We start from the raw sequence: 24,275 nt of genomic DNA, 5'->3' as shown, positions 1-24,275 counted from the left end.
ATTATTGTCATTTGAATGTAATATTGGGGTAGACGATTTGGAATTCTGCAAGAAGGAGCAAAGATTTAATCCATAAAGTCCTAAGCTGCACTATACATTTAAAGCCGTCTTTAAACAGTCAAAGAATAATGGGGAATGTAGTTTGTTCCGTGTGCTATTCCCCTCCCGGAACTACAATTCCCAGAGTTCTCAGGGAAGAGGGACTGATTGATAAACCACTCTGGAAAATGTAGTTCTGTGAGGGGACAACTCTGGGCACCCTTAACAAACCACGGTTTCCAGAATTCTTTTGGGGAAGCTGTGGGGCTTTTGTGCAATATCGCACTCCTTTCAATAACGCAGAAGTGCAGGAGGGGTCCTATCGGAAATCCAGAGATCTCTACGGCATCGATGGAGAGCCCAGCCACTCGCACCAGGTCACTGGTTCCACGGTCAAATCTTACTATTTCAAGACGTTTCTTCCATAATGATGTTGTTGTTGTTGTTGAGTCGTTTAGTCGTGTCCGACTCTTCGTGACCCCCTGGACCAGAGCACGCCAGGCCCTCCTGTCTTCCACTGCCTCCCGCTGTTTGGTCAAACTCATGCTGGTAGCTTTGAGAACACTGTCCCACCATCTCGTCCTCTGTCGTCCCCTTCTCCTTGCGCCCTCCATCTTTCCCAACATCAGGGTCTTTTCCAGGGAGTCTTCTCTTCTCCTGAGGTGGCCAAAGTCTAGGAGCCTCAGCTTCAGGATCTGTCCTTCCAGTGAGCACTCAGGGCTGATTTCCTTCAGAATGGAGAGGTTTGATCTTCTTGCAGTTCATGGGACTCTCAAGAGTCTCCTCCAGCACCAGAATTCAAAAGCATCAATTCTTCGGCGATCAGCCTTCTTTATGGTCCAGCTCTCACTTCCATACATCATTACTGGGAAAATCATAGTTTGAACTATACAGACCTTTGTTGGCAAGGTGATGTCTCTGCTTTTTAAGATGCTGTCATTGCTTTTCTCCCAAGAAGCAGGCATCTTTTAATTTCGTGGCTGCTGTCACCATCTGCAGTGATCATGGAGCCCAAGAAAGTAAAATCTCTCACTGCCTCCATTTCTTCCCCTTCTATTTGCCAGGAGGTGATGGGACCAGTGGCCATCATCTTCGTTTTTTTGATGTTGAGCTTCAGGCCATATTTTGCGCTCTCCTCTTTCACCCTCATTAAAAGGTTCTTTAATTCCTCCTCACTTTCTGCCATCAAGGTTGTGTCATCTGCATATCTGAGGTTGTTGATATATTTCTTCCGGCAATCTTAATTCCAGCTAGTGATTCATCCAGCCCAGCCTTTCGCATGATGAATTCTGCATATAAGTTAAATAAGCAGGGAGACAATATACAGCCTTGTCGTACTCCTTTCCAAGCAGGTTAGTTTTACGATAATAAAGCTGAGCAGCGAGAAAGCTCGTATCGGAGGTCTTGCGAGATCCTTGCGAGATAAGCTAGGGTTTCTTCCTCGGAGTCCCTTGCGGGCTTTCAGCCGGGTGGAGAATTCCCTCCACCAGACTCACCAGGAGTGGAAATTCACCCACGGACCCGAACGCCCTGCTGCCTGGCCCAACACCCAGCAGGCCCTCATAGGTGAAATTCTGCAACCAGACCCCTTGGCCAGACTTTGATCCGAGAGCAGAGTTTTCAGTATCCTGGCTCTTGGAGGAGGACTGTGAATGATGAGGACTTCTCTGAGTATCACTTGGACCATGGTTCTTTTGGACCACGATGACTCTGGAGTACTCCACTCGGCTCCAGGCGGACATGTTCCTCTGGGTCTGCCCCCCGCTTTCCCAGGAGGGGCTCCCGTTTCTGGTCATGGGGGCTGACTTCTGCAAAGGCCTGGGAATATCCACCAGCCACTGGCTCCCCAAAAACGCCTTCCTCCCCGTCTCCTCCGACTGGGAGGGGAGAACTCTCAGGAGGTCGTTGATGGTCAAGGTGAGATAATCTTGACTCCATTTCTCAGGGCGACAAGGAGAGAAATCCTAAATAATAAGAATAATAATTTATTATTTGTACCCTGCCCATCTGGCTGGGTTTCCCCAGCCACTCTGGGCAGCTTCCAACAAAGACCAAGACTAAGATGTCACACATTAAAAACTTCCCTGAACAGGGCTGCCTTAAGATGTCTTCTGAATGTCAGGTAGTTGTTTATCGCTTTGACAGCTGATGGGAGGGCGTTCCACAGGGCTGGTGCCACCACCATGAAGGCCCTCTGCCTGGTACCCTGTAGCTTTGCTTCTCGCAATGAGGGAACCGCCAGAAGGCCCTCGGAGCTGGACCTCAGCGTCCGGGTAGAACGATGGGGGTGGAGACGCTCCTTCAGGACAAGAAGGGGCTTTAAGGGGCGTCCTTTAAAAATTCTGACTCTCTGATTGGACTTGCGTAATGCCCATATTGCAGTTTGCTGGGTCCAGCGATGGTTACAGCCTCTGCTCAGTGATTGGTTGAACTGCCCTTATGTCACAGAAGCACCGTGGTAGCCAATGATCCCATTGGCCGAGTCCTTAACACCATCGGTTCCATGTTCTAATTGGGCTGCAATGCTTTTCTAACGCCCCTGCTCAGCGATTGGCTGAACTGCTTCTAGGTCACAGAAGACAGGCTATGTATGAAGGCGCCTTTAACTGCCTGGGGGGGGCGGGGGGGAATCCCTTTTGTGCCAATCCAAGCCACCCACCCAAACAACACTATCCTGGTATGCCCACAAATAGCAACACTTTGGAGGTCCTGAGCCGCAAGGAGGTTAGATTGGTCTCAACTAGGGCCAGGGCCTTTTCAGTACTGGCCCCGACTTGGTGGAACGCTCTGTCACAAGAGACCAGGGCCCTGCGGGATTTGACATCTTTCCGCAGGGCCTGCAAGACAGAGCTGTTCCACCTGGCCTTTATGTTTTTCTCCCCTTATGGCTTTGATTTATGGGTTCCTACTAAAACGAGGCTGCATTTTAAATTGTATTTTAACCCATATTTTAACTAACTGTTTTTTGTTTTTTTCTATTACGTTTTATTGTCATTTTATTGGTGTTAGCCGCCCTGAGTCCGGTTCTGGCCGGGGAGGGTGGGGTATAAATAAATTATTATTATTATTATTATTATTATTATTATTATTATTATTATTATTATTATTATTATTATTGTTATTTATTACTCACCAGACACATTTTTTGCGGTGCCCATGTAGCAAGGTTGCTTTTTGCCGGGTCAGGAATCGGCGGCCACAGGTACTTCCGAAGCCTGAAAAATCCAGAGACTTTAGTTAAAAGAGTGGAGGTGGGAGACAGAAAAGGGAAAAAAAGGACTTCAACTGAAACGAGTTCTGACAATTAAAGAGGAAAGCAAAATCTAGTTTCTGCCTAGGAGGCAGAAGATTTTGGTTCAGTTTCAAAGTGTCTCTTTCGCAGAATGAGACTCGTATAATAATAATAATTTTATACCCCGCCCATCTGGCTCGGCTTCCCCAGCCACTCTGGGCGGCTTCCAACAAAATATTAAAATACATTAATACATCAAACATTAAAAGCTTCTCTAAACAAGCAAGCTGAGGTGTGTGTGTATGGACAGGGCTGCCTTGGTGGTGGCCCCAGGTTTCCGAAATGTGCTTCTGAGGAAGCCCCACTGAGCCCTGGCACGGGGCATGCCAGCCTCTGCCAAACTGGTTCTCTCCATATATTTTTGAACGACAGCACCCACCAGCCCAAGTTGGCACGCTGGCCGGTGGTGATGGGAGTTGTAGTTTGAAACGGCCCTGGTGGCTAGAGGGTGGCGGGAGTTGTAGTTTGAGATGGCTACAACGACTGGAGCCGATGGAAGCCGTAGTCCAGAAGGGAGAGACTTTCCCACAGGCCGGTGTAGAAAGGGGCTCAGGGTCATAGCTGTCAACTTGCAGATTTGAAAATAAGGGACCAGCAGCCTTGAAAATAAGGGATTTTAGTCAACCAGCTGAAATACGAAGTTAAAAGGGACCGGATAATTTGGGAGAGCAGCGCCGGTTTTTAGCCCTTCGTTTCCAGAGGTTGCTGCTCCAGACACCAGCTGATGAAACAGTGCAATTAAATAACTACAAGCAGCAACCACTTTTCGTGCAAAGCGAAGTCCGAGCTATGAAGATGCTGGTGCAGTTCAGTATCTTTTCTCTCGTGCTCCATCTGCAGCTCTCAGTTCCATCAGGCGGGGCGGGAGGAAGGGGGGGGGAAATAGCGCCCGAAGTAAACCCACAGATCAGACCATCTATGCTAGTCTACCACTCCAAATCTATGGGAGAAGCGCTTGCGGTCCTTCCCTTGTAGCAGTGGCGTAGCGTGGGGGGCGCAACATCTGGGAGTTAGGTTTAGGGGGCACAAATCCACGGGTTAGGGGGCGCAAATTACTTGCCTTGCCCCGGGTGCTGACAACCCACGCTACGCCACTGCCTTGTAGCCCTTGAAACACCTGCCCACGCCTCCGCCTCCTCCTCTTTCTCCTCTCTCTGAACTGCTTTCTCTATGGTTGCCCTCGCTCTCCTCTCAGGGCTCCTCAGCAATTCATAGGCCATGCCAGGCTGCCCATCTCATCCGGGTCCTTCGGTGGCGCAGCTGCAGTATGGCCTAGTGGGAGCGGCGGTGACAGGCAGAGGGGAGGCCCCAGGCAGAGATGCTCAGTTTGGCGGCTGCGAGGAGGATGGTGGCGGAAGGGCCCGAGGCTCCCGCCAGTCCCAGCGGGGAGGGGCTCCCGGGGGCCGAGGCTGGTGAGAGGAGGCCGGAGTGGGGCGGACTGGGCAGCCAAGCAACACAGTTGGAGCCTCCCTCCTCCCTGGCCGGCAGGGAGGGAGGGAGGGAGAGGAGCTGCTTCCTTTGAAACCCGAGAAATTTAAGGGACATCCATCAATAAGGAACAGCAGCGGGACATGGCGCTGGGATAAGGGACTTTCCCACCAAATAAGGGACGCTTGACAGCTATGCTCAGGGTGTTTTCTTGAGTCATGCAGTCCCAAGCAGCAAAATGATTCCTTGCAGCCCTCTCTGGAGGATGTTATTTTTAAAAGAGAGAGAGAAGAAAAAGTTGGGAGCCCTAGCAAACGATGGGTTGGGCCTAATGGGATGGGAAGGCAAAGCTTTATGGACACGCACAACCGATGCTTCCATAGACAGGCCAGGGATCCGGCAAGCAGGACGAAGAGGAACCCCACGCAAAGGACGGAAGAGAGAATTTCGGTTTCGCCGTAATCTGCCAAGAAAGCAGAGAGAGAAAGAGGGAGCTTCAGATCTCGGAGGCCAAGGCATTCACCAAAGAGAAACCGGCGCCACCCCCTCCTGCCATCCACAGGAATACAGCCACAACATTGCTTATTTCACAGAATTACAGGGGGTTGGGAACCGCTATGTAAAACCGTACATAAAAGTTTTCTGCTCCACTGCGCCATCTGGTGTTGCATGTTTGTAATGCATTCAAAACACTGTGGTGTGTTTTTAATACTACTACTAATAATAATAATAATTTATTATTTATACCCCGCCCATCTGGCTGGGTCCCCCCAGCCACTCTGGGCGGCTTCCAGCAAAACACTAAAATACAATAACCTATTAAACATTAAAAGCTTCCCTAAACAGGGCTGCCTTCAGATGTCTTCTAAAAGTTTGGTAGTTATTTCTCTCTTTGACATCTGGTGGGAGGGCGTTCCACAGGGCGGGTGCCACCACTGAGAAGGCCCTCTGCCTGGTTCACTGGAACTTGGCTTCTCGCAGGGAGGGAACCGGCAGAAGGCCCTCGGTGCTGGACCTCTGTGTCCGGGCAGAACGATGGAGGTGGAGACGCTCCTTCAGATATACTGGACCGAGGCTGTTTAGGGCTTTAAAAGTCAGCACCAACACTTTGAATTGTGCTCGGAAACGTACTGGGAGCCAATGTAGGTCTTTCAAGACTGGTGATATGTGGTCTTGGCAGCCGCTCCCAGTCACCAATCCAGCTGCCGCATTTTGGTTTAATTATAGTTTCCGGGTCACCTTTAAAGGTAGCCCCATGTAGAGTGCATTGCAGTAGTCCAAGCGGGAGATAACTAGAGCATGCACCACTCTGGCGAGACAGTCCGCAGGCAGGGAGGGTCTCAGCCTGCGTATCAGACGGAGCTGGTAAACAGCTGCCCTGGACACGGATTTAACCTGTGCCTCCATGGATAGCTGTGAGTCCAAAATGACTCCCAGGCTGCGCACCTGGTCCTTCAGGGGCACAGTTACCCCATTCAGGACCAGGGAGTCCCCACACCTGCCCACCTCCTTTTACTAATGTAGCTGAGTCCTTGGAGTGTATTTTTGAATGTAATAGAATATGTAACATGTAACTCTTCCCCCCACCTTAGTTTTTATTACTTTCCGTTTCCCCTTCTGTTGAAATGTATCAGAAACGCAAATAAAACAAAGAAACAAATAAATTGACTGATTCAGTGTAGAGCAACTGTAAAGAGCAAGTAAAAGGTAAAGGTAAAGGGACCCATGACCATTAGGTCCAGTCGTGGCTGACTCTGGGGTTGTGGCGTTCATCTCGCTTTACTGGCCGAGGGAGCCGGCGTACAGCTTCCTGGTCATGTGGCCAGCAGGACTAAGCCGCTTCTGGCGAACCAGAGCAGCGCACAGAAACGCCGTTTACCTTCCCGCTGGAGTGGTACCTATTTATCTACTTGCACTTTGACGTGCTTTCGAACTGCTAGCTTGGCAGGAGCAGGGACCGAGCAATGGGAGCTCACCCTGTCACGGGGATTCGAACCGCCGACCTTCTGATCAGCAAGTCCTAGGCTCTGTGGTTTAATCCACAGAGCCACCCGCGTCCCAATGAGCAAGTAAATGGGGGTAAAACATGGGCTTGTATGAAAATAACCCCACGGCTGCCTCTTTTAGAGGGGGTATCCAGTAAACGAGTCGCTTGGATAGTTTTATGGATCAGTACAAAAAGTTGCTGGATCTTGAGCAGGCCTTCTGCTTCTCCGTATCTTATCTTGCCATATATTAAGTTGTAAGGCTGTCGTCACGCTACTCCAATGGTCTGGCAGCTTCCAGAATGCAGATTCCTACTGCCTGGCAGAAGAGGACCTTATTATCTCCCACTTGGACTCCTGCAATGCGCTCTACGTGGGGCTGCCTTTGAAGGCGACCCGGAAACTGCAATTAATCCAGAATGCGGCAGCTAGACTGGTGACTGGGAGTGGCCGCTGGGACCACATAACACTGGTCCTGAGAGATCTGCATTGGCTCCCAGTACGTCTCCAAGCACAATTCAAAGTGTTGGTGCTGACCTTCAAAGCCCTAAACGGCCTCGGTCCTGTATACTTGAAGGAGCGTCTCCACCCCCATTGTTCTGCCCAGACACTGAGGTCCAGCTCCAAGGGCCTTCTGGTGGTTCCCTCGTTGAGAGAAGTGAGGTTCCAGGGAACCAGGCAGAGGGCCTTCTCGGTGGTGGCACCCGCCCTGTGGAACGCCCTCCTTTCAGATATAAAGAAAATATGTGGCTATCTTCTTTTTAAAATACATCTGAAGGCAGCCCTGTTTAGGGAAGTTTTTAAATATTTAATGCTGTATTGTTTTTAACACTTGATTGGAAGCTGCCCAGAGTGGCTGGGGAAACTCAGCCAGGTGGGCGGGGTATAAATAATAAATCATTATTATTATTATTATTATTATTATTAAAGGCACAAGCACGGGGCTGAATGGGAAAGGTGGCAACACTTCGGACGCAGGGACGGAGCAAAAATGCAACCCCAGGAAACCCCACCATGTTCCCTCACCGGAGTCCTTGGTGTGGATGGTCAGAACGGGTCCGTCTGTGCTCCCTCCATCGTTGGCGACGGCGATGAAGACCGTCACGGTGGAGCTAGGAGCCAGGCCTTCAATGAGGTAGCCGTGTACGGAGCTGTCCAGGACGACCGCCGCTGGAAAACAAGACAGAGGGGCTGTTCCTGAGGCTAGAAGAAGGCTACAAAATGGCTACCAGCTCTGCAGTCAGAGGAGGTTGTGATGCTTTTGCAGACCAGTTGCAAGAAATGGCGTTGTGCTTGGATCCTGCTTCCCATTAGGACATTGGGTTCGCCACCGTGAGTACAGTGGTACAGTGGTGCCTCGCAAGACGAAATTAATTCGTTCCACGAATTTTTTCGTCTAGCGAATTTTTCGTCTTGCGAATCACGAAATCCCATAGGAATGCATTGAAAATCAATTAATGCGTTCCTATGGTCAAAAAAAGTCCAAACAAAGCCAAATTTGGTACAACAAGAGTTTATTAAGTGCTCTTTAAAGTCACACATACTGTAAAGAGCATTTCAAAATTCAAACCCAGATTTTTTTTAAAAAAACAGCAGAGTGGCCCAATGGTCACAGAAAATCATAAAAATGCAGGGGGGGGGGGACCACAAGCTTCCAGATTCTTGCAAACCCCTCCCCAACTGTTCCCCCAGCCACCCAGCACACAGAAATTCAAATCCAGAATTTTTTTTAAAAAAACAGCAGAGTGGCCCAATGGTCACAGAAAATCATAAAAATGCAGAAAAAAACACACAAGCTTCCAGATTCTTGCAAACCCCTCCCCAACACCAAGTCCTTGAATTCCAAACACCCCAACCCAAAATCCAAAACTTAACTTACCAAATGGCTGCAAAAGAAGTTTTGGAAAAGCTTCAAAAATCACAAAAGTCTTTAAAAACCTCAAAAAAGGCTACCACGCCGCGTTCTATGAGTTGCTCCTCGAAGTCAAGTCGCAACTGTATTAACGGTGTTAAGAAAAAGGAAACAAACTTGCAAGACGTTTCCGTCTTGCGAAGCAAGCCCATAGGGGAAATCGTCTTGCGAAGCAGCTCAAAAAACAAAAAAACCCTTTCGTCTAGCGAGTTTTCCGTCTTGCGAGGCATTCGTCTTGCGGGGCACCACTGTACCTTGGTTCTCAAACGCCTTGGTTCCAAATGCCTTGGTTCTCAAACACCTTGGTTCCCAAATACCTTGGTTCTCAAACACCTTGGTTCACAAATGCCTTGGTTCTCAAACACCTTGGTTCCCAAACACCTTGGTTCTCAAACACCTTGGTTCCCAAATGACTTGGTTCTCAAACACCTTGGTTTCCAAACGCCGCAAACCCGGAAGTAGGTGTTCAGGTTTACAAACGTTTTCCGGAAGCCGAGCGTCCGATGCGGCTGTCGGCTATTGTTTCCGGGGCGCCTGCACCAATCAAAAGCCGCGCCTTGGTTTTCGAACGTTTCGGAAGTCAAACTGGAACGGATTAAGTTTGGCGCTTTTGTTTTTGCTATTTATTTTGCGTTTTTGTGGCTTTGTCGGTTCATTGGTTTTTGTGACTGTGTGGAACCCAGTTCAGCTACTGATGGATTGACTGTGCGACTGTGGAAATGGATAAAAGACCCCCATGCAAACAATGACTATCGTCAGTGCAGGTAAGGAGGTCCGTTCTTAACCTGAAACTGTTCTTAACCTGAAGCACCACTTTCGCTAATGGGGCCTCCTGCTGCCACCGCGCTGCCGGAGCACGATTTCTGTTCTCATCCTGAAGCAAAGTTCTTAACCTGAAGCACTATTTCTGGGTTAGCGGAGTCTGTAACCTGAAGCCTCTGTAACCTGAGGTACCACTGTATTTTGAAAAAAAAATATGAATGAATTCCTATGCCCCACAAATAACCCAGGGATGCATTTTAAATAAAAGGACACATTCTACTCATGTAGAAACACACTGATTCCCGGACCGTCCGTGGGCCGGATTGAGAAGGCGATTGGGCCGGATCCGGCCCCCGGGCCTTAGTTTGCCTACCCATGCCTTAAGGTCTAGAAACCGAGGGCCTTCTGGCAGTTCCCTCACTGCGAGAAGCCAAGTTACAGGGAACCAGGCAGAGGGCCTTCTTGGTAGTGGCGCCCGCCCTGTGGAACGCCCTCCCTTCAGATGTCAAGGAAATAAACAACTCTCTGACTTTTAGAAGACATCTGAAGGCAGCCCTGTTTCGGGAAGCTTTTAATGTTTGATGTATTATAGTATTTTAATATTCTTTTGGAAGCCGCCCAGAGTGGCTGGGGAAGCCCAGCCAGATGGGCGGGGTATAAATAATAAATTATTATTATTATTATTATTATTATTATTATTATTATTATTATTATTATTGGTGTGTCTTTTAAAAATATGTTAAAGCAACCACAGCCACATTTTTTGAAATGGGGGTGTGTGTTCCCTGTCAGAACAGAAGGAAGCACACCCTTACTATGCTCATCGTCACCCTCTTTTTTGTAGAAGACGGTGTAGTTTCGTATCACCCCGCCGCGTTCCTCCAAAGGGAGAATCTCCCACTGCAACTCGACCCGGGACTTCCAGACTCGGACGGGATATAGAGTCGGAGCACGGAGTGGAGCTGGAGAAAGAGTGAAGGGGGAAGGAAAGGGGGGAGAGGGAGAAAGATGAGTATCTGTTTATAGACACACAAATCGAACTCTGCATTTACCGTATTTTTCGCTCCATAAGACACACCTAGTTTTTAGAGGAGGAAAACAAGAAAAAAATAATATTCTGGATGAAAGAGTGGATGTATGACTTTTGTGGTTCATGCTGTGGCCACAGACGTGATATGTGATTTGGCGGTGAGTATCTCTCCTCATGTATAGTTCAAGCTATGGTTTTCCCAGTAGTGATGTATGGAAGTGAGAGCTGGACCATCAAGAAGGCTGATGGCCGAAGAATGGATGCTTTTGAATTCTGGTGCTGGAGGAGACTCTTGAGAGTCCCATGGACTGCAAGAAGATCCAACCTCTCCATTCGGAAGGAAATCAGCCCTGAGTGCTCACTGGAAGGACAGATCCTGAAGCTGAGGCTCCAAGACTTTGGCCACCTCATGAGAAGAGAAGACTGCCTGGAAAAGACCCTGATGTTGGGAAAGATGGAGGGCGCAAGGAGAAGGGGACGACGGAGGACGAGATGGTGGGACAGTGTTCTCGAAGCTACCAGCCTGAGTCTGACCAAACTGCGGGAGGCAGTGGAAGACAGGAGGGCCTGGCGTGCTCTGGTCCAGGGGGTCACAAAGAGGCGGACATGACTAAACGACTCAACAGCAACAACAAATAAGTTTCGCTGGGTGGAATAATGGAATACTTTCGGGTCCCACCTACCAATCTGTTTGGAGTAAGCACTGGTCGAACCCGAAGCCCAGATTTTGCCATCTACGAGGGCGAAAAATTTCAGTTCATAGAGCTTTCCTGGCTTGATTGCTTCTGGAAAGGAATAAAAAGATTCCACAAGAGGGAAATTAGCCCCAAACTTTTGGGTTTCCCTGCCCCCGCCCCATCACCGGAATTCTGCTGACGCAGCCAGAAATCACATTAGCTTATTTTGCCGCTGCGTCACACGGTTGACTCACCTGTGATGAGCGCATGGCCAACGCTCGCTGGCTGGTAACGCCAGGACACTTCTCTGCCCTCTTTCGCGGGTAGTTGACCCCATTCGAAAATGTAGACTGTCATTGGGTTGCTTGGGAGGGGCCAGCGTAAGAGGAGGCTGTGGTCTCCTGCAGGAGACACCAGGATGGGCAGCGGGGACAGCAGAGCTAGGAGCAAAAAAAAGAACGTCACGGAATGCTCACCAACACTCCAAAACGCCAGTTTGGTCAGAAAATCTGAAGTTTGGGAGCAACAGCCGAGAAGGCCTTCTCCCTCATTCCCCACCCCCAAGCATGCCGTGGAACAGAGCTTCCCCCCAAAAAGTCTCAGGGCCTGTACAAGAGGATAAGGTTAAGTCCAGTCAAATGCGACTATGGGGTTGCGGCGCTCATCTTGCTTTCGGGCCGAGGGAGCCAGCATTTGTCCGCAGACAGCTTTCCGGGACGTGTGGTCGGCAGGACTTAACCGCTTATGGCGCAACGGGACACCATGATGGAAACCAGAGTGCACGGAAACACCGTTTAGCTTCCCGCCACAGTGGTACCTATTAATCTACTTGCACCGGTGTGCTTTCGAACTGCTAGGTGGGCAGGAGCTGGGATGGAGCAACGGGAGCTCACCCCGTCATGGGAATTTGAACCGTGAACCTTCTGATCAGCAACCCCAAGAGGCTCAGTGGCTTAGACCACAGTGTCTACACTAGCCGGTAGCAGACAGATGAGTCTGAGATGAGTGTAAAGCAAAAGACAAAGGACCCCTGGATGGTTAAGTCCAGTCAAAGGCAACTATGGGGTTGCGGCGCTCATCTCGCTTTCGGGCCGAGGAAGCCAGTGTTTGTCTGCACACAGCTTTCCAGGTCGTGTGGCCAGCAGGACTAAACTGCTTCTGGCGCAACGGGACATGTGACGGAAACCAGAGTGCACGGAAACGCTGTTTAGCTTCCCGCTGCAGTGGTACCTATTTATCTACTTGCACCGGCATGCTTTCGAACTGCTAGGTGGGCAGGAGCAGGGGCTGAGCGACAGGAGGTTACTCCATTGCGGGGATTCGAACCGCCGACCTTCTGAACAGCAAGCCCAGGAGGATGGGTGGTTTAGACCACAGCGCCACCCGCTCCCCTATGGGAGGATGCGGTCCTTCTGATAGCCTGGGCCTAAGGAATGTGTCCTTCAAGTCTTGCTTGCTTGACCAAAGCTCTTGCTGTGCGAATGTGAGTAGAATCCAGCCTATTGAACAAAGATAAAAATGGCATTTCCTGCCAACCTAGCAGTTCGAAAGCACGTCAAAGTGCAAGTAGATAAATAGGTACCACTCAGGCGGGAAGGTAAACGGCGTTTGCGTGCGCTGCTCTGGTTGGCCAGAAGCGGCTTAGTCCTGCTGGCCACATGACCCGGAAACTGTACGCCGGCTCCCTTGGCCAGTAAAGTGAGATGAGCGCCGTAACCCCAGAGTCGGCCACGATTGGACCTAATGGTCAGGGGTCCCTTTACCTTTGCTGTTCCCCACCCTCCTACTTCACCTTCTTGACCGCCAGATGGCGGGATCACGAGTTTGGTTGGAGGAGACATGCCCACAATGTTGGTGGCCACCACAAGGAACGTAAATTCCTCTCCTGCCGGGAGGAGAAGGCTACACTGCAGGTCTGGAGTGAAGCATCGCAGTGTGGCGGGCTCCCCTCTCTTTTGTGAGTGAAGGCTGTATCCCAGAATCTCGCCGTTTGCCTCCTTTGGCATCAGGGGCTGAAAGGAGGAAGCAAAAGGAAAAATTTGCAACTGTTATAAGAAAAAAAGGCTCCTTTTCCCCTTTTGTGGTATCCAAGAAATACCTACATTGGCTCCCAGTACGTTTCCGAGCACAATTCAAAGTGTTACTGCTGACTTTTAAAATAGGGGGTGTCTTATACATTAGGGGCGTCTTATAGATGGAAAAATACAGTAATATTTCCGGGGGTTTGCCATGCACAGATGTGCAGAAGCAGTCCCTCCAGCAGCTGAAACCTCGGGATCTGACCAGTGCTCTGGAACGGATCCTGTCCGCAACCGGGGGTACCACTGTACACCAAACATCATATGCATGTCCCTACATCATATACAGGGATGCGGGTGGTGCTCTGTGTTAAACCACAGAGTCTAGGGCTTGCCGATCAGAAGGTCGGCGGTTCGAATCCCCATGACAGGGTGAGCGCCCGTTGCTCAGTCCCTTCTCCTGCCAACCTAGCAGTTCGAAAGCACATCAAAGTGCAAGTAGATAAATAGGTACCGCTCCGGCGGGAAGGGAAACGGCGTTTCCGTGCGCTGCTCTGGTTTGCCAGAAGCGGCTTAGTCCTGCTGGCCACATGACCCGGAAGCTGTACGCCAGCTCCCTCAGCCAGTAAAGCGAGATGAGCGTCGCAACCCCAGAGTCGGCCACGACTGGACCTAATGGTCAGGGGTCCCTTTACCTTTACTTTACATCATATACACCAAATGCGGCCCCTTGGGACCTCAAGACACTATCTTTGTGCAGCGAATCTTTCACCCACCCAGCAACAGGCTTGCGCTCAGACAATGATGTTGGCACCATGCCGCCTGCGACTCTTGGCACATTACAGAACCCCTTTACTCCACGGTGTTGGTGTATTGGATATCCATCCTTACCTTCCACATGAGGACGACCACTCTGTTTCCATAGCCATCGGAGTGTCCTAATTTCCTCCAAAGTGCTGGCCCTGTCGACGGAACTGCAGTGGAAGCAAAACGTCGAGGTTCAGTACAGGCCTAGGACGCTCGTACCTACGGGACCAGCTCTCCTGGTATGTCCCACCTTATGGTCTTCAAACAAAAACATCTTGGGGGTCCTGGGCCACAGGGAGGTTAGGCTGGCCTCAACCAGAGCCAGGGCCTTTTCGGCTGTGGCTCCGATCTGGTGGAACGCTCTGTCACAAGAGACCAGGGCCCTGCGGGACTTGACATCTTTCCACAGGGCCTGCAAGATGGAGCTGTTCCACCAAGCCTTTGGCCAGGGCACAGCCTGACTCCCTCCTTTGGTAATCCTCACAGAACTCTGGCCCATGGTTGCCATTAATTTGATTTGAGCTGATTTTATAATGAAATTTAGAATGCGGTATTATTTTACTGTTGTTAGCCGCTCTGAGCCCGGCTTCAGCTGGGGAGGGCAGGATATAAATAAAATTTTATTATTATTAGATCAGAGAAAGCAATTGATTCACCCAGCACAAACTACAGAGGGCCTTCTCGGTAGTGGCGCCCACCCTGTGGAACGCCCTCCCTTCAGATGTGAAGGAAATAAGCAGCTATCTTCTCTTTAAAAGACATCTGAAGGCAGCCCTGTTTAGGGAAGTTTTTAATATTGAACGCTGTATTGTTTTTAACACTTGATTGGGAGCCGCCCAGAGTGGCTGGGAAACTCAGCCAGATGGGCGGGGTATAAATAAAAAATTATTATTATTATTATTATTATTATTATTATTATTATTATTATTATTACAGAATTCACTCCACCGCCACCCCTGAGAGGCCATGATGTTGACCACCAAACTGGAATGGCTTTGAAAGAAGATTAGACAAATCCACGGAGGAAAAGGCCAGAGGCTCTGTCTCCCAAGTTGGAGTCGACAATTCTTCCGAATACCAGTCGCTGGGAGCCGCAGGATGGGAGAGCTGTGTTCGAATCCTGCTTGCGGGTTTCCCGGAACAGGATGCTGGACTACAGGGTCCATTGGCCAGATCCTGCAAACTCTTCTCATGTCAAGAGAACGCAGAAGGCAAAAAGAGATACAAGAGATACATGACATTATGAAATTGGGGCAGGCACAGGCAAACTCGGCCCTCCAAATGTTTTGGGACTACAACTCCCAACCTCCCTAGCTAACAGGACCAGTGGTCAGGGATGATGGGAGTGTCAGGAAAAAGCACCAATGCGAGAGCGAGCTGCAAGTTGCTGGAATGCAAAACAGGATGTTGATGTTTGGGACTGTACCACGGGAACAAAGGGGCAGTCTATTCACTGTTCTGAGCACCGGATGTTAGCTCAGAGTGTCATCTGACCTGTACTGGAAGTACAGGGGTGGAGTTTTCTCTCTCTACTGTTGGAGACTGGAGAGTGCAGACGTGTTTCTCTGTACTGCTGCAATGACAGAAATAAAGCGATGTAAATAGATTTCTGTCTGACTCTTTCCCCTCCCTGGGGAGGCAGGGAGGAGAGGGGAGAGTGGTGTGTCCCTCTCACTCTGAGTGGGATCGCCGATAGTGACCTTGCCTGTATCCTGCCGGGAGACGCAGACGGGGAGGTCAACAAGGATCTCAAGCCGAATGCCTGGAGTGTGGCCAGTTACCTCTGACTGCGGCCTGAGAATCCGACAGGGAGTTGTAGTCCCAAAACATCTGGAGGGCCGAGTTTGCCTATTCCTGAACTAGAGGCACAATTGGCCCTCCCATTCTTGCGAGCATCTGAGCGCCTGTGTCGTAGATTCATGGAATTGTAGATGTCAGGGAACTGCCACCGGCTCAGGGGGGAGACGGGAAAAGCCGGCTGGATTACAGAGAACCCCCCAAAGATCGTGGGAAGCAGCACCTCCTCAGCGGAGGAGAGGAACCATGCCTCCAGTGGAGAGGAGATTCAGGGCTCGGAGGAGGCGAGGCAGTGCCAGGACACCTGGCCTGGGCAAAGTGGGCAGGAGAGAGGTCTTCCGTTACCCACGCCCTCCCTGCGCAGTAGGCTATCGCGCCGAGAGGGGAGGCGCAGACTGGGCGTCAAGAAACTACTCTGCTGGGGAAGGTTTAAGGACCGCCCACTCACGGATTCTGCCAGTGAATGAGCCAGCCATGGGAGAGTGGCGCTCTGGACAGATAAAGTTTATTTTGGCATCAAAAGCAAGGCTTCACAGGGAGGCATTAAAGCCCTAAACGGCCCAGTATACCTGAAGGAGCGTCTCCAGCCCCATCATTCAGCCCGGACACTGAGGTCCAGCGCCGAGGGCCTTCTGGCGGTTCCCTCATTGCAAGAAGTGAGGTTACAGGGAACCAGACAGAGGGCCTTCTCGGTGGTGGCGCCCACCCTGTGGAACGCCCTCCCTTCAGATGTGAAGGAAATAAGCAGCTATCTTCTCTTTAAAAGACATCTGAAGGCAGCCCTGTTTAGGGAAGTTTTTAATATTTAATGCTGTATTGTTTTTAACACTTGATTGGGAGCCGCCCAGAGTGGCTGGGGAAACTCAGCCAGATGGGCGGGGTATAAATAATAATTTTTATTATTATTATTATTATATTATTTGCCTGCTTGCTCTCGAGCAACCCCTTGGAACCTTAACAGTAGAGCTGGGAGGGTACCCCAGGGCCATCTAGACCAACCCCCTGTGATCCAGTGTCGCCTCTAAGCATAGCAGAGATCACCTTACCTTCAGGTAGGGTCCTCACAAATCTCTCACCGCTCCAGTCACTCCAGGGAGGGCGCCCGCCGCTGATGGCGAAGGAAACTTCATGGAGGTATTTTGCCCTCACTCGGACAGAGTAGTTGGTGAAGGGGGCGACGTGGCAGATGTTTGCGAAGCCGGGGGCATTTTCAGACAATGTAAGATTGACCTTTGTGGGAGGAGAAATATTGGGGAGTGGGGAGCACGCTTTAGCACTTCGCATGTTTTTAAAGCTGAGCTGCCACTGCAAATTGAGGTGGGTGAAATACTCTTATTCGGTTGGTAAGTAAAGGCAGCTCTACGGTACTCTTATTCGGTTGGTAAGTAAAGGCAGATCTACATAATTTGCCAAATCACAGCCATCCTTTGAAATTGGTACATGTCTGGATTTTGCAACGAGGCCCTCCAACAAAGTAATGCGTACAAAAAAAGCATTTGATAGGGTAAAGTGTGCCCATAAATGCATGCATTATGTGAAATTGCGTAGCCAAAATGTGAATATTAGGGCAAATGGCTTCCAAAGATTTGTCAGGAGAAATTAGCACTACAATACTGATGAGGTTTAATGAGGACTTTAAAAAAAGAAAAAAGACTGGAACCTAAGACTCGGGACCGGTGTTATATGGTCTCGGCGGCCGCTCCCAGTCCCCAGTCTAGCTGCCGCATTCTGGATTAGTTGCAGTTTCCGGGTCACCTTCAAAGGTAGACCCATGGAGAGCACATTGCAGTAGTCCAAGCGGGAGATAACTAGCGCACGCACCCTAACACTCATTTCCTTGCCCTTCTGAAGGCAGCCATATTTAGGGAAGTTTTTAGTATTTCATGTTTTATTCTGTTTTTAATCTTATTGGGAGCTGCCCAGTGTGGCTGGGGAAGCCCAGCTGGATGGGCGGGATATAAATAATAAATTATTATTATTACTATCTTCCTCTGATGTTTCCCAGGCTGCATATACACCGTTGATTTAAAGCACATTCCCTGCCCTAAAGAAGCCTGGGAACAATAGTTTACCTCTCATAGAGCTACGATTCCCAGAATCCTCAATAAACTGCAGTTCTCAGGAGTCTTAGAGGTGCTTTGACGGTGCATGGGACGCAGTCATATTTACGATACGATAATCTTTATTGTCATTGTCCCATACAGAACAACAAAATTGAAAATCTACGTCAGACATTCAGAAACCAACAAGCCTGCTATCCCAGCTGTCCCAGCCTGGTTAGCCCCCTAAAAACTCTGGTACCCCATAATTAAATGCAATATACTCCCATAGAGACTACCTTAAAAAGGTAAAGGGACCCCTGACCATTAGGTCCAGTTGTGGCCGACTGGGGTGCTCATCTCGTTTTATTGGCCGTGGGAGCTGGCGTACAGCTTCCGGGTCATGTGGCCAGCAGGACGAAGCCGCTTCTGGCGAACCAGAGCAGCGCATGGAAACACCATTTACCTTCCCACCGGAGCGGTACCTATTTATCTACTTGTACTTTTTGGGGTGCTTTTGAACTGCTAGGTTCACAGGAACAGGGACCGAGCAACGGGAGCTCACCCCGTCATTGAGGGGATTCGAACCGCTGACCTTCTGATCGGCAAGTCCTAGGCTCTGTGGTTTAACCCACAGCGCCACCCGTGTCCCAGAGACTACCTTACCCTGCGTTTAAAACCAAAATCACATTTGAATAGAAACTGTTTCTCAGGCGGCTAGTCCTAGTCTTTATAACCCTGTACCTTCTTCCAGAAGGCAGAAGCTGAAAGAGATCATTTCCGGGGTGCGCACTATCCTGCGCTATCTCTGCAGCTTTCTTATGACATCTGGAAGCGTAGATTTGATCCAAGGTGGGAAGAGTGCACCCAATTATTCTCTCCACAGTCTTTACAACCCTGGACAGCATTGTTTTTCCCCTGACTGTGCAGCTCCCAAACCACACACACGGACCATAAGTTAATACACTCTCCACAGTACAATTTGCAAGCCCCCTTGGGGCGGGGGCCTGTCTTTCAATCAAACGTCAAGACACAGGGCACTACACAAATATGTTGCAACAGATCTGCGTCACAGAAGCCACCGGGCAAAGGATCCTGTCTGCTCACCTGCACCCAAGACGTCTCTGCCACGTCGCGGAACTGGATTTCATACTCTGTTTCTAACACAGATAGTACCTCATCGCCAGGGATGTTCCATTCCAGATAGAAGCACCGCGACTTGTTTGCTTCGGCGATGCTAACCTCAGGTGCACTCAGTTTCACTAGATGTGGGGTGGGAAGAGAAAGTTGGGAAGTGAAAGTATCCAACGGCGCAGTGTCAAACCCAGAAGGGCAGGGGTCCCATCCTGACACTCGCAGCAACGGCCCCTTCGAAGATTGTACAACCTTCTTGGATTCTACAGTAATCTCATAGTTGTGCAATAATAATAATACAGTGGTACCTTGCTTCCCAAACTTAATCCATTCCGGAAGTCTGTTCCAAAACCAAAGCATTCTAAAACCAAGGCATGCTTTCCCATAGAAAGTAATGCAAAACGGAATAATCCGTTCCAGTCTTTTAAAAGCAACCCCCAAAACAGCAATTGAACATGAATTTTTACTATCTAACAAGACCATTGATCCATAAAATGAAAGCAATGAACAATGTACTTTCCTATAAAATAAATAATACAGTATTGTAGAAGATAAAATTAAAATTATTTTTCTCTCTCTTACGTGCACTGATGATAGTCATTGTTTGGATGGGGGGCTTTTATCCATTTCTGCAGTTACACAATCAATCAATCAATCAATCAATCAATCAATCAATCAGTAGCTGAACTGGGTTCCACACAGTCACAAAAACAAGTCACAGAAACCAAGTGACAAGCCACAGTCACAAAAACAAAGAAGTCACAAGCCACAGTCACAAGTCAGTCCCATAAAATGAAGAACAAGTCACAGTCAAAAAAATGGCAAAGCCACACAAACAAAAACACAAAAAAATAGCGAAAACAAAAGCTCCAAATATCACCTCTGTGTTGTGTGGGTGCTCAGGACTCAACAGCTGACAGACTCAGCAGCTGATTAGCAGCGGGGGACTCAATTTACAAATGGAACACACTCAACAGGACCTTTTATGGTCAAGAGTACCGGAACAGGAATATCTGTTTATGGTCATGGATGTCAACTTGCGTGTATGAGCTTGCGTGTCTGCACTCCTGGGGAAGGGGGGAGAGGGTGCCTGGAGGATATATATACTGCATGGAATCTCTCATTTCTTTGGACTTGCTGTGAACTGACCACGCAAGTGCCTTCTGCTATCCGGAGAGCAGAATAAACTCTTTCTCTGAATCAACCTCTAAGAAGGCAGGGTTCTTGTGTAGAGGGCGAGGAGACTTCCCCGAGTTTCCTTGCTTACCTATGCTCATTCCATGGATGCACATTTCCGGAGCGCTCACTTGGACGCCTCGACTCTCGGCAGTTAGGTTTATTTTGTAGAAAGCAAAGAGGTTCTCCACCGGGACGCCACAGGCACTGCCTCCCTGGGTGGCGGCACAGCTTCTCGTGTGGCCAAAATCCATTTGACAGCGTCCAGCTTCTCTGGAAAAAATAAACAGAAGGGAGGACTCCTTAGCAGCTGCTGGTTCAAGGGGCAGGAGTGGAGAATCGGTGAGCCTCCAAGCCCTCCTTTAGAAATTTCCCAGAATGCCCTATCCGCATTGCTTCAGGGGATTGTGGGAAATTTAAAAATGGCGGCTCCAAGCTGCTCAGTAGGTAGAGTCTAGGGTAAGAAAACTCTTACACCCGGCACAGGGAATCCTGCACCTTGCCAGATGTTTTGCTGGACTACAGAAACAGGAACACCATCCCCTATCGAAGCTGGTTGGAGCTGATGAAAAATGGAGGCCCCAGAACATTTTGTTTTATTAGTTTTGAAAACTGTACAACAGAAAGGATTGATAAAAGTTGTTATCAAAATAAAAATAAACATTCGTTTGTTCCTTGGTTGATACATGTTTTGTACACCATTCTGAAATTCAATTTAACATCACCCCCAATCTTCCCATTGTGTTCCTAGTCCTTAAATATGCACTTAATTTTATTTTCAGTCTGCTTTGGGTGGTATGGTATCTCCCTTCCAACCTTTTGATGAAAATTCTGGTGGCTACATGAAGATGTCCCTAAACTTTTTTGTGATTTCATTACCCATAATTCCTAGCAGGAAGGCTTCGGGGTTTTTTAGGGAAGGAACATTTGAAAATGTTGTTGAATTCATTGTAAATCGTAGTCCAGCCATAGGCAACTATGGGGTTACGGTGCTCATCTTGCTTTCAGGCCAAGGGAGCTGGCCTTCATCCACAGACAGCTTTCTGGGTCATGTGGCCAGCAGGACTAAACCACTTTTGGCGCATAACGGAAACCAGAGCGCACAGAAACGCCGTTTACCTTCCCACTGCAGTGGTATCTATTTATCTACTCACGCCGGTGTGCTTTTGAATTGCTAGGTTGGCAGGAGCTGGGACAGAGCAACGGGAGCTCAGCCCATTGCGGGGATTCGAACCGCCGACCTTCTGATCGGCAAACCCAGGAGGCTTAGTGGTTTAGACCACAGTGCCACTTGCTTGTCTAGCTCAGCATTGAAGGAGCGATCGCTGGTTATGGTGGAACCCAGGTAGACAAAATTGTCAAGCAATGATAAGAATACTATTCCAGCATGCTGGTTGTGCGACACTGTGTGGCTCTATATCTCTGCCATCCCAGAGGCAGGCAGGAGACTTACTCTGTGATGTGGAGCCTGTACGTAGTTTCTGGGCCCATATCCAGCAACGGGTTCCAGTAGCATGTGATGTTTCTAGCCCAGAAGCTGACACAGTATTCAAGCTTCAGGCTCCTTGGAGCCACGCCTGAGAAATACAAGGAGAGAAACGAAACATAGAAACTTTTACTTATACTCTCCCCCCCACACACACCTGGTACCCTCCAAATCATTCAATTCAACGTGTTGGTGCTGACCTTTAAAGCCCTAAATGGCCTCAGTCCAGTATACCTGATGGAGCGTCTCCATCCCCATCGTCCAGCCAGGACACTGAGGTCCAGCTCCGAGGGCCTTCTGGCGGTTCCCTCCCTGCGAGAAGCCAAGCTACAAGGAACCAGGCAGAGGGCCTTCTCGGTGGTGGCACCCATCCTGTGGAACACCCTCCCACCAGATATCAAAGAGAACAACAATTACCAGACTTTTAGAAGACATCTGAAGGCAGCCCTGTTTAGGGAAACTTTTAATGTTTAATAGACTATTGTATTTTAATATTCTGTTGGGAGCTACCCAGAGTGGCTGGGGAAACCCAGCCAGATAGGCAGGGTATAAATAATATTATATAATTATAATTATAATTATAATTAGTTTGTTTCCCACCCTTTTTCTCCCCAGGAGCTCAAGGTGGCCTCTGTGCTTCTTCCATTCATTTACCGTATTTTTCGCTCTATAAGACGCACCAGACCACAAGACGCACCTAGTTTTTGGAGGAGGAAAAAAAGGGGGGGGAAATTCTGAATCTCAGAAGCCAGAACAGCAAGAGGGATCGCTGCGCAGCGAAAGCAGCAATCCCTCTTGCTGTTCTGGCTTCTGGGACAGCTGTGCAGCCTGCATTCGCTCCATAAGATGCACACGCACATTTCCCCTTACTTTTTAGGAGGGGAAAAGTGAGTCTTATAGAGCAAAAAATACAGTAATCCTCACAACGACCCTTTGAAGTAGGGTTGGGCTGAAAGGCAGCGAGTGGCAGGATTCGAACGCTGGTCTCCCAGCTCCTAGTCTGGCGCTCTAACAACGCCATTACCCTAACTCCCATCAGCCCTAGTTAGTACAGGCCATTTGCTGGAGAAAACAGAAGGCTTTGACCCACCTAAGCGTGACTGAGGTATAGGAAGAAGTTCTTTTGGGGGGAGAGGGGAGCTGCAGCCCTCTTGCAAATAAATGCAAATGTCACAAAACGTTGGGGCAGGTCTAGGGAGCTCACCCCGAAAGGAAACCGAGCCTGGGTCAAAGTGCCGGAAGAGACGCTCAAGGGAAGCCTCGGACCCCATCCAAATGGACAGCTCTCCTTTCCTTCAAAGCACCCATCCTGCAAACATTCCATATGTTTTCCCCAAGCAGCCGGAGCTTTCAGGACACAAACACTTGGGGGTCATTTTGGACTCACAGCTGTCCATGGAGGCACAGGTCAGTTCTATGTCCAGGGCAGCTGTCTACCAGTTCCATCTGGCACGCAGGATAAGACCCTCCCTGCCCACAGACTGTCTGGCCAGAGTGGTGCATGCTCTGGTTATCTCCAGCTTGGACTACTGCCATGCGCTCTCCATGGGGCTACCTTTGAAGCTGACCCAGAAACTACAACTAATCCAGAAACTGGCAGCTAGACTGGTGACTGGGAGCGGCCGCCGAGACCACATAACACCGGTCTTGAAAGACCTTGGCTCCCAGTATGTTTCCAGGCACAATTCAAAGTGTTGGTGCTGACCTTTAAAGCCCTAAATGGCCCAGTATCCCTGAAGGAGCGTCTCCACCCCCATCGTTCTACCCGGACACTGAAGTCCAGCACCGAGGGCCTTCTGGCGGCTCCCTCCCTGTGAGAAGTGAGGTTACAGGGAACCAGGCAGAGGGCCTTCTCGGTGGCAGCACCCGTCCTGTGGAAAGCCCTCCCGTCAGATGTCAAGGAAATAAACAACTATATGACTTTCAGAAGACATCTGAAGGCATCCCTGTTGAGGGAAGTTTTTAATGTCTGATGTTTTGTCGCTTTTCTGTTGTTATTATTAATATTCTGTTGGGAGCTACCCAGAGTGGTTGGGGATACCCAGCCAGATGGGCGGGGTATAAATAAATTATCTATTATTATTATTATTATTATTATTATTATACTCCACACAGTCACAGGAGTTCAGCCAATCCATGTCAAAGGCTCTCTGCTGCACAGTTCAGTACAGTGGTACCTCGGGTTAAGTGCTTAATTCGTTCCGGAGGTCCGTTCTTAACCTGAAACTGTTCTTAACTTGAAGCACCACTTTAGCTTATGGGGCCTCCCGCTGCCGCCATGCTGCCGGAGCACGATTTCTGTTCTCATCCTGAAGCAAAGTTCTTAACCCGAGGTACTATTTCTGGGTTAGCGGAGTCTGTAACCTGAAGCATATGTAACCCGATGTACAGTGGTACCTCGCAAGACGAATGCCTCGCAAGACGAAAAACGCGCAAGACTAAAGAGTTTTCCGTTTTTTGAGTCGTTCCGCAAGGCGAATTTCCCTATGGGCTTGCTTCGCAAGACGAAACGTTTTGTGAGTTCTTGCGAGTTTGTTTCCTTTTTCTTAAAGCCGCTAAGCCGTTAATAGCCGCTAAGCCACTAATAGCCTCTAATAGCCGCTAAGCCGCTAATAGCCGTGCTTCGCAAGACGAAAAAACCGCAAGACGAAGAGACTCGCGGAACGGATTAATTTCGTCTTGCGAGGCACCAC

At 49.3% G+C, this 24,275-nt stretch overlaps 1 protein-coding gene across 1 annotated transcript in view; it reads right to left on the bottom strand.

Annotated features, from left to right (window-relative positions):
- Positions 1 to 24,275, bottom strand: part of LOC308577493 (interleukin-6 receptor subunit beta-like) — a 28,805-nt gene continuing 4,530 nt past the window's right edge. The window contains exons 2-14 of the mRNA XM_081177719.1: positions 21,550 to 21,673; positions 20,188 to 20,369; positions 18,894 to 19,048; positions 16,794 to 16,977; positions 14,035 to 14,117; positions 12,918 to 13,137; positions 11,380 to 11,565; positions 11,132 to 11,233; positions 10,234 to 10,380; positions 7,771 to 7,914; positions 5,126 to 5,222; positions 3,173 to 3,254; positions 1 to 2,003 (exon numbers count right to left, since the gene is read on the bottom strand). Of these exons, the coding sequence (XP_081033845.1) occupies positions 1,467 to 2,003; positions 3,173 to 3,254; positions 5,126 to 5,222; positions 7,771 to 7,914; positions 10,234 to 10,380; positions 11,132 to 11,233; positions 11,380 to 11,565; positions 12,918 to 13,137; positions 14,035 to 14,117; positions 16,794 to 16,977; positions 18,894 to 19,048; positions 20,188 to 20,369; positions 21,550 to 21,673 (2,243 nt within the window). The 3' untranslated portion in view covers positions 1 to 1,466. The remainder of the gene's footprint in view (positions 2,004 to 3,172; positions 3,255 to 5,125; positions 5,223 to 7,770; positions 7,915 to 10,233; positions 10,381 to 11,131; positions 11,234 to 11,379; positions 11,566 to 12,917; positions 13,138 to 14,034; positions 14,118 to 16,793; positions 16,978 to 18,893; positions 19,049 to 20,187; positions 20,370 to 21,549; positions 21,674 to 24,275) is intronic.

Source organism: Podarcis bocagei (assembly GCF_964188305.1).
Source record: "Podarcis bocagei genome assembly, chromosome: 18".
NCBI classification, from domain to species: domain Eukaryota; kingdom Metazoa; phylum Chordata; class Lepidosauria; order Squamata; family Lacertidae; genus Podarcis; species Podarcis bocagei.
The sequence above is the reverse complement of the archived record's forward strand: the minus strand, read 5'-3'. Positions and strand labels throughout refer to the sequence as shown.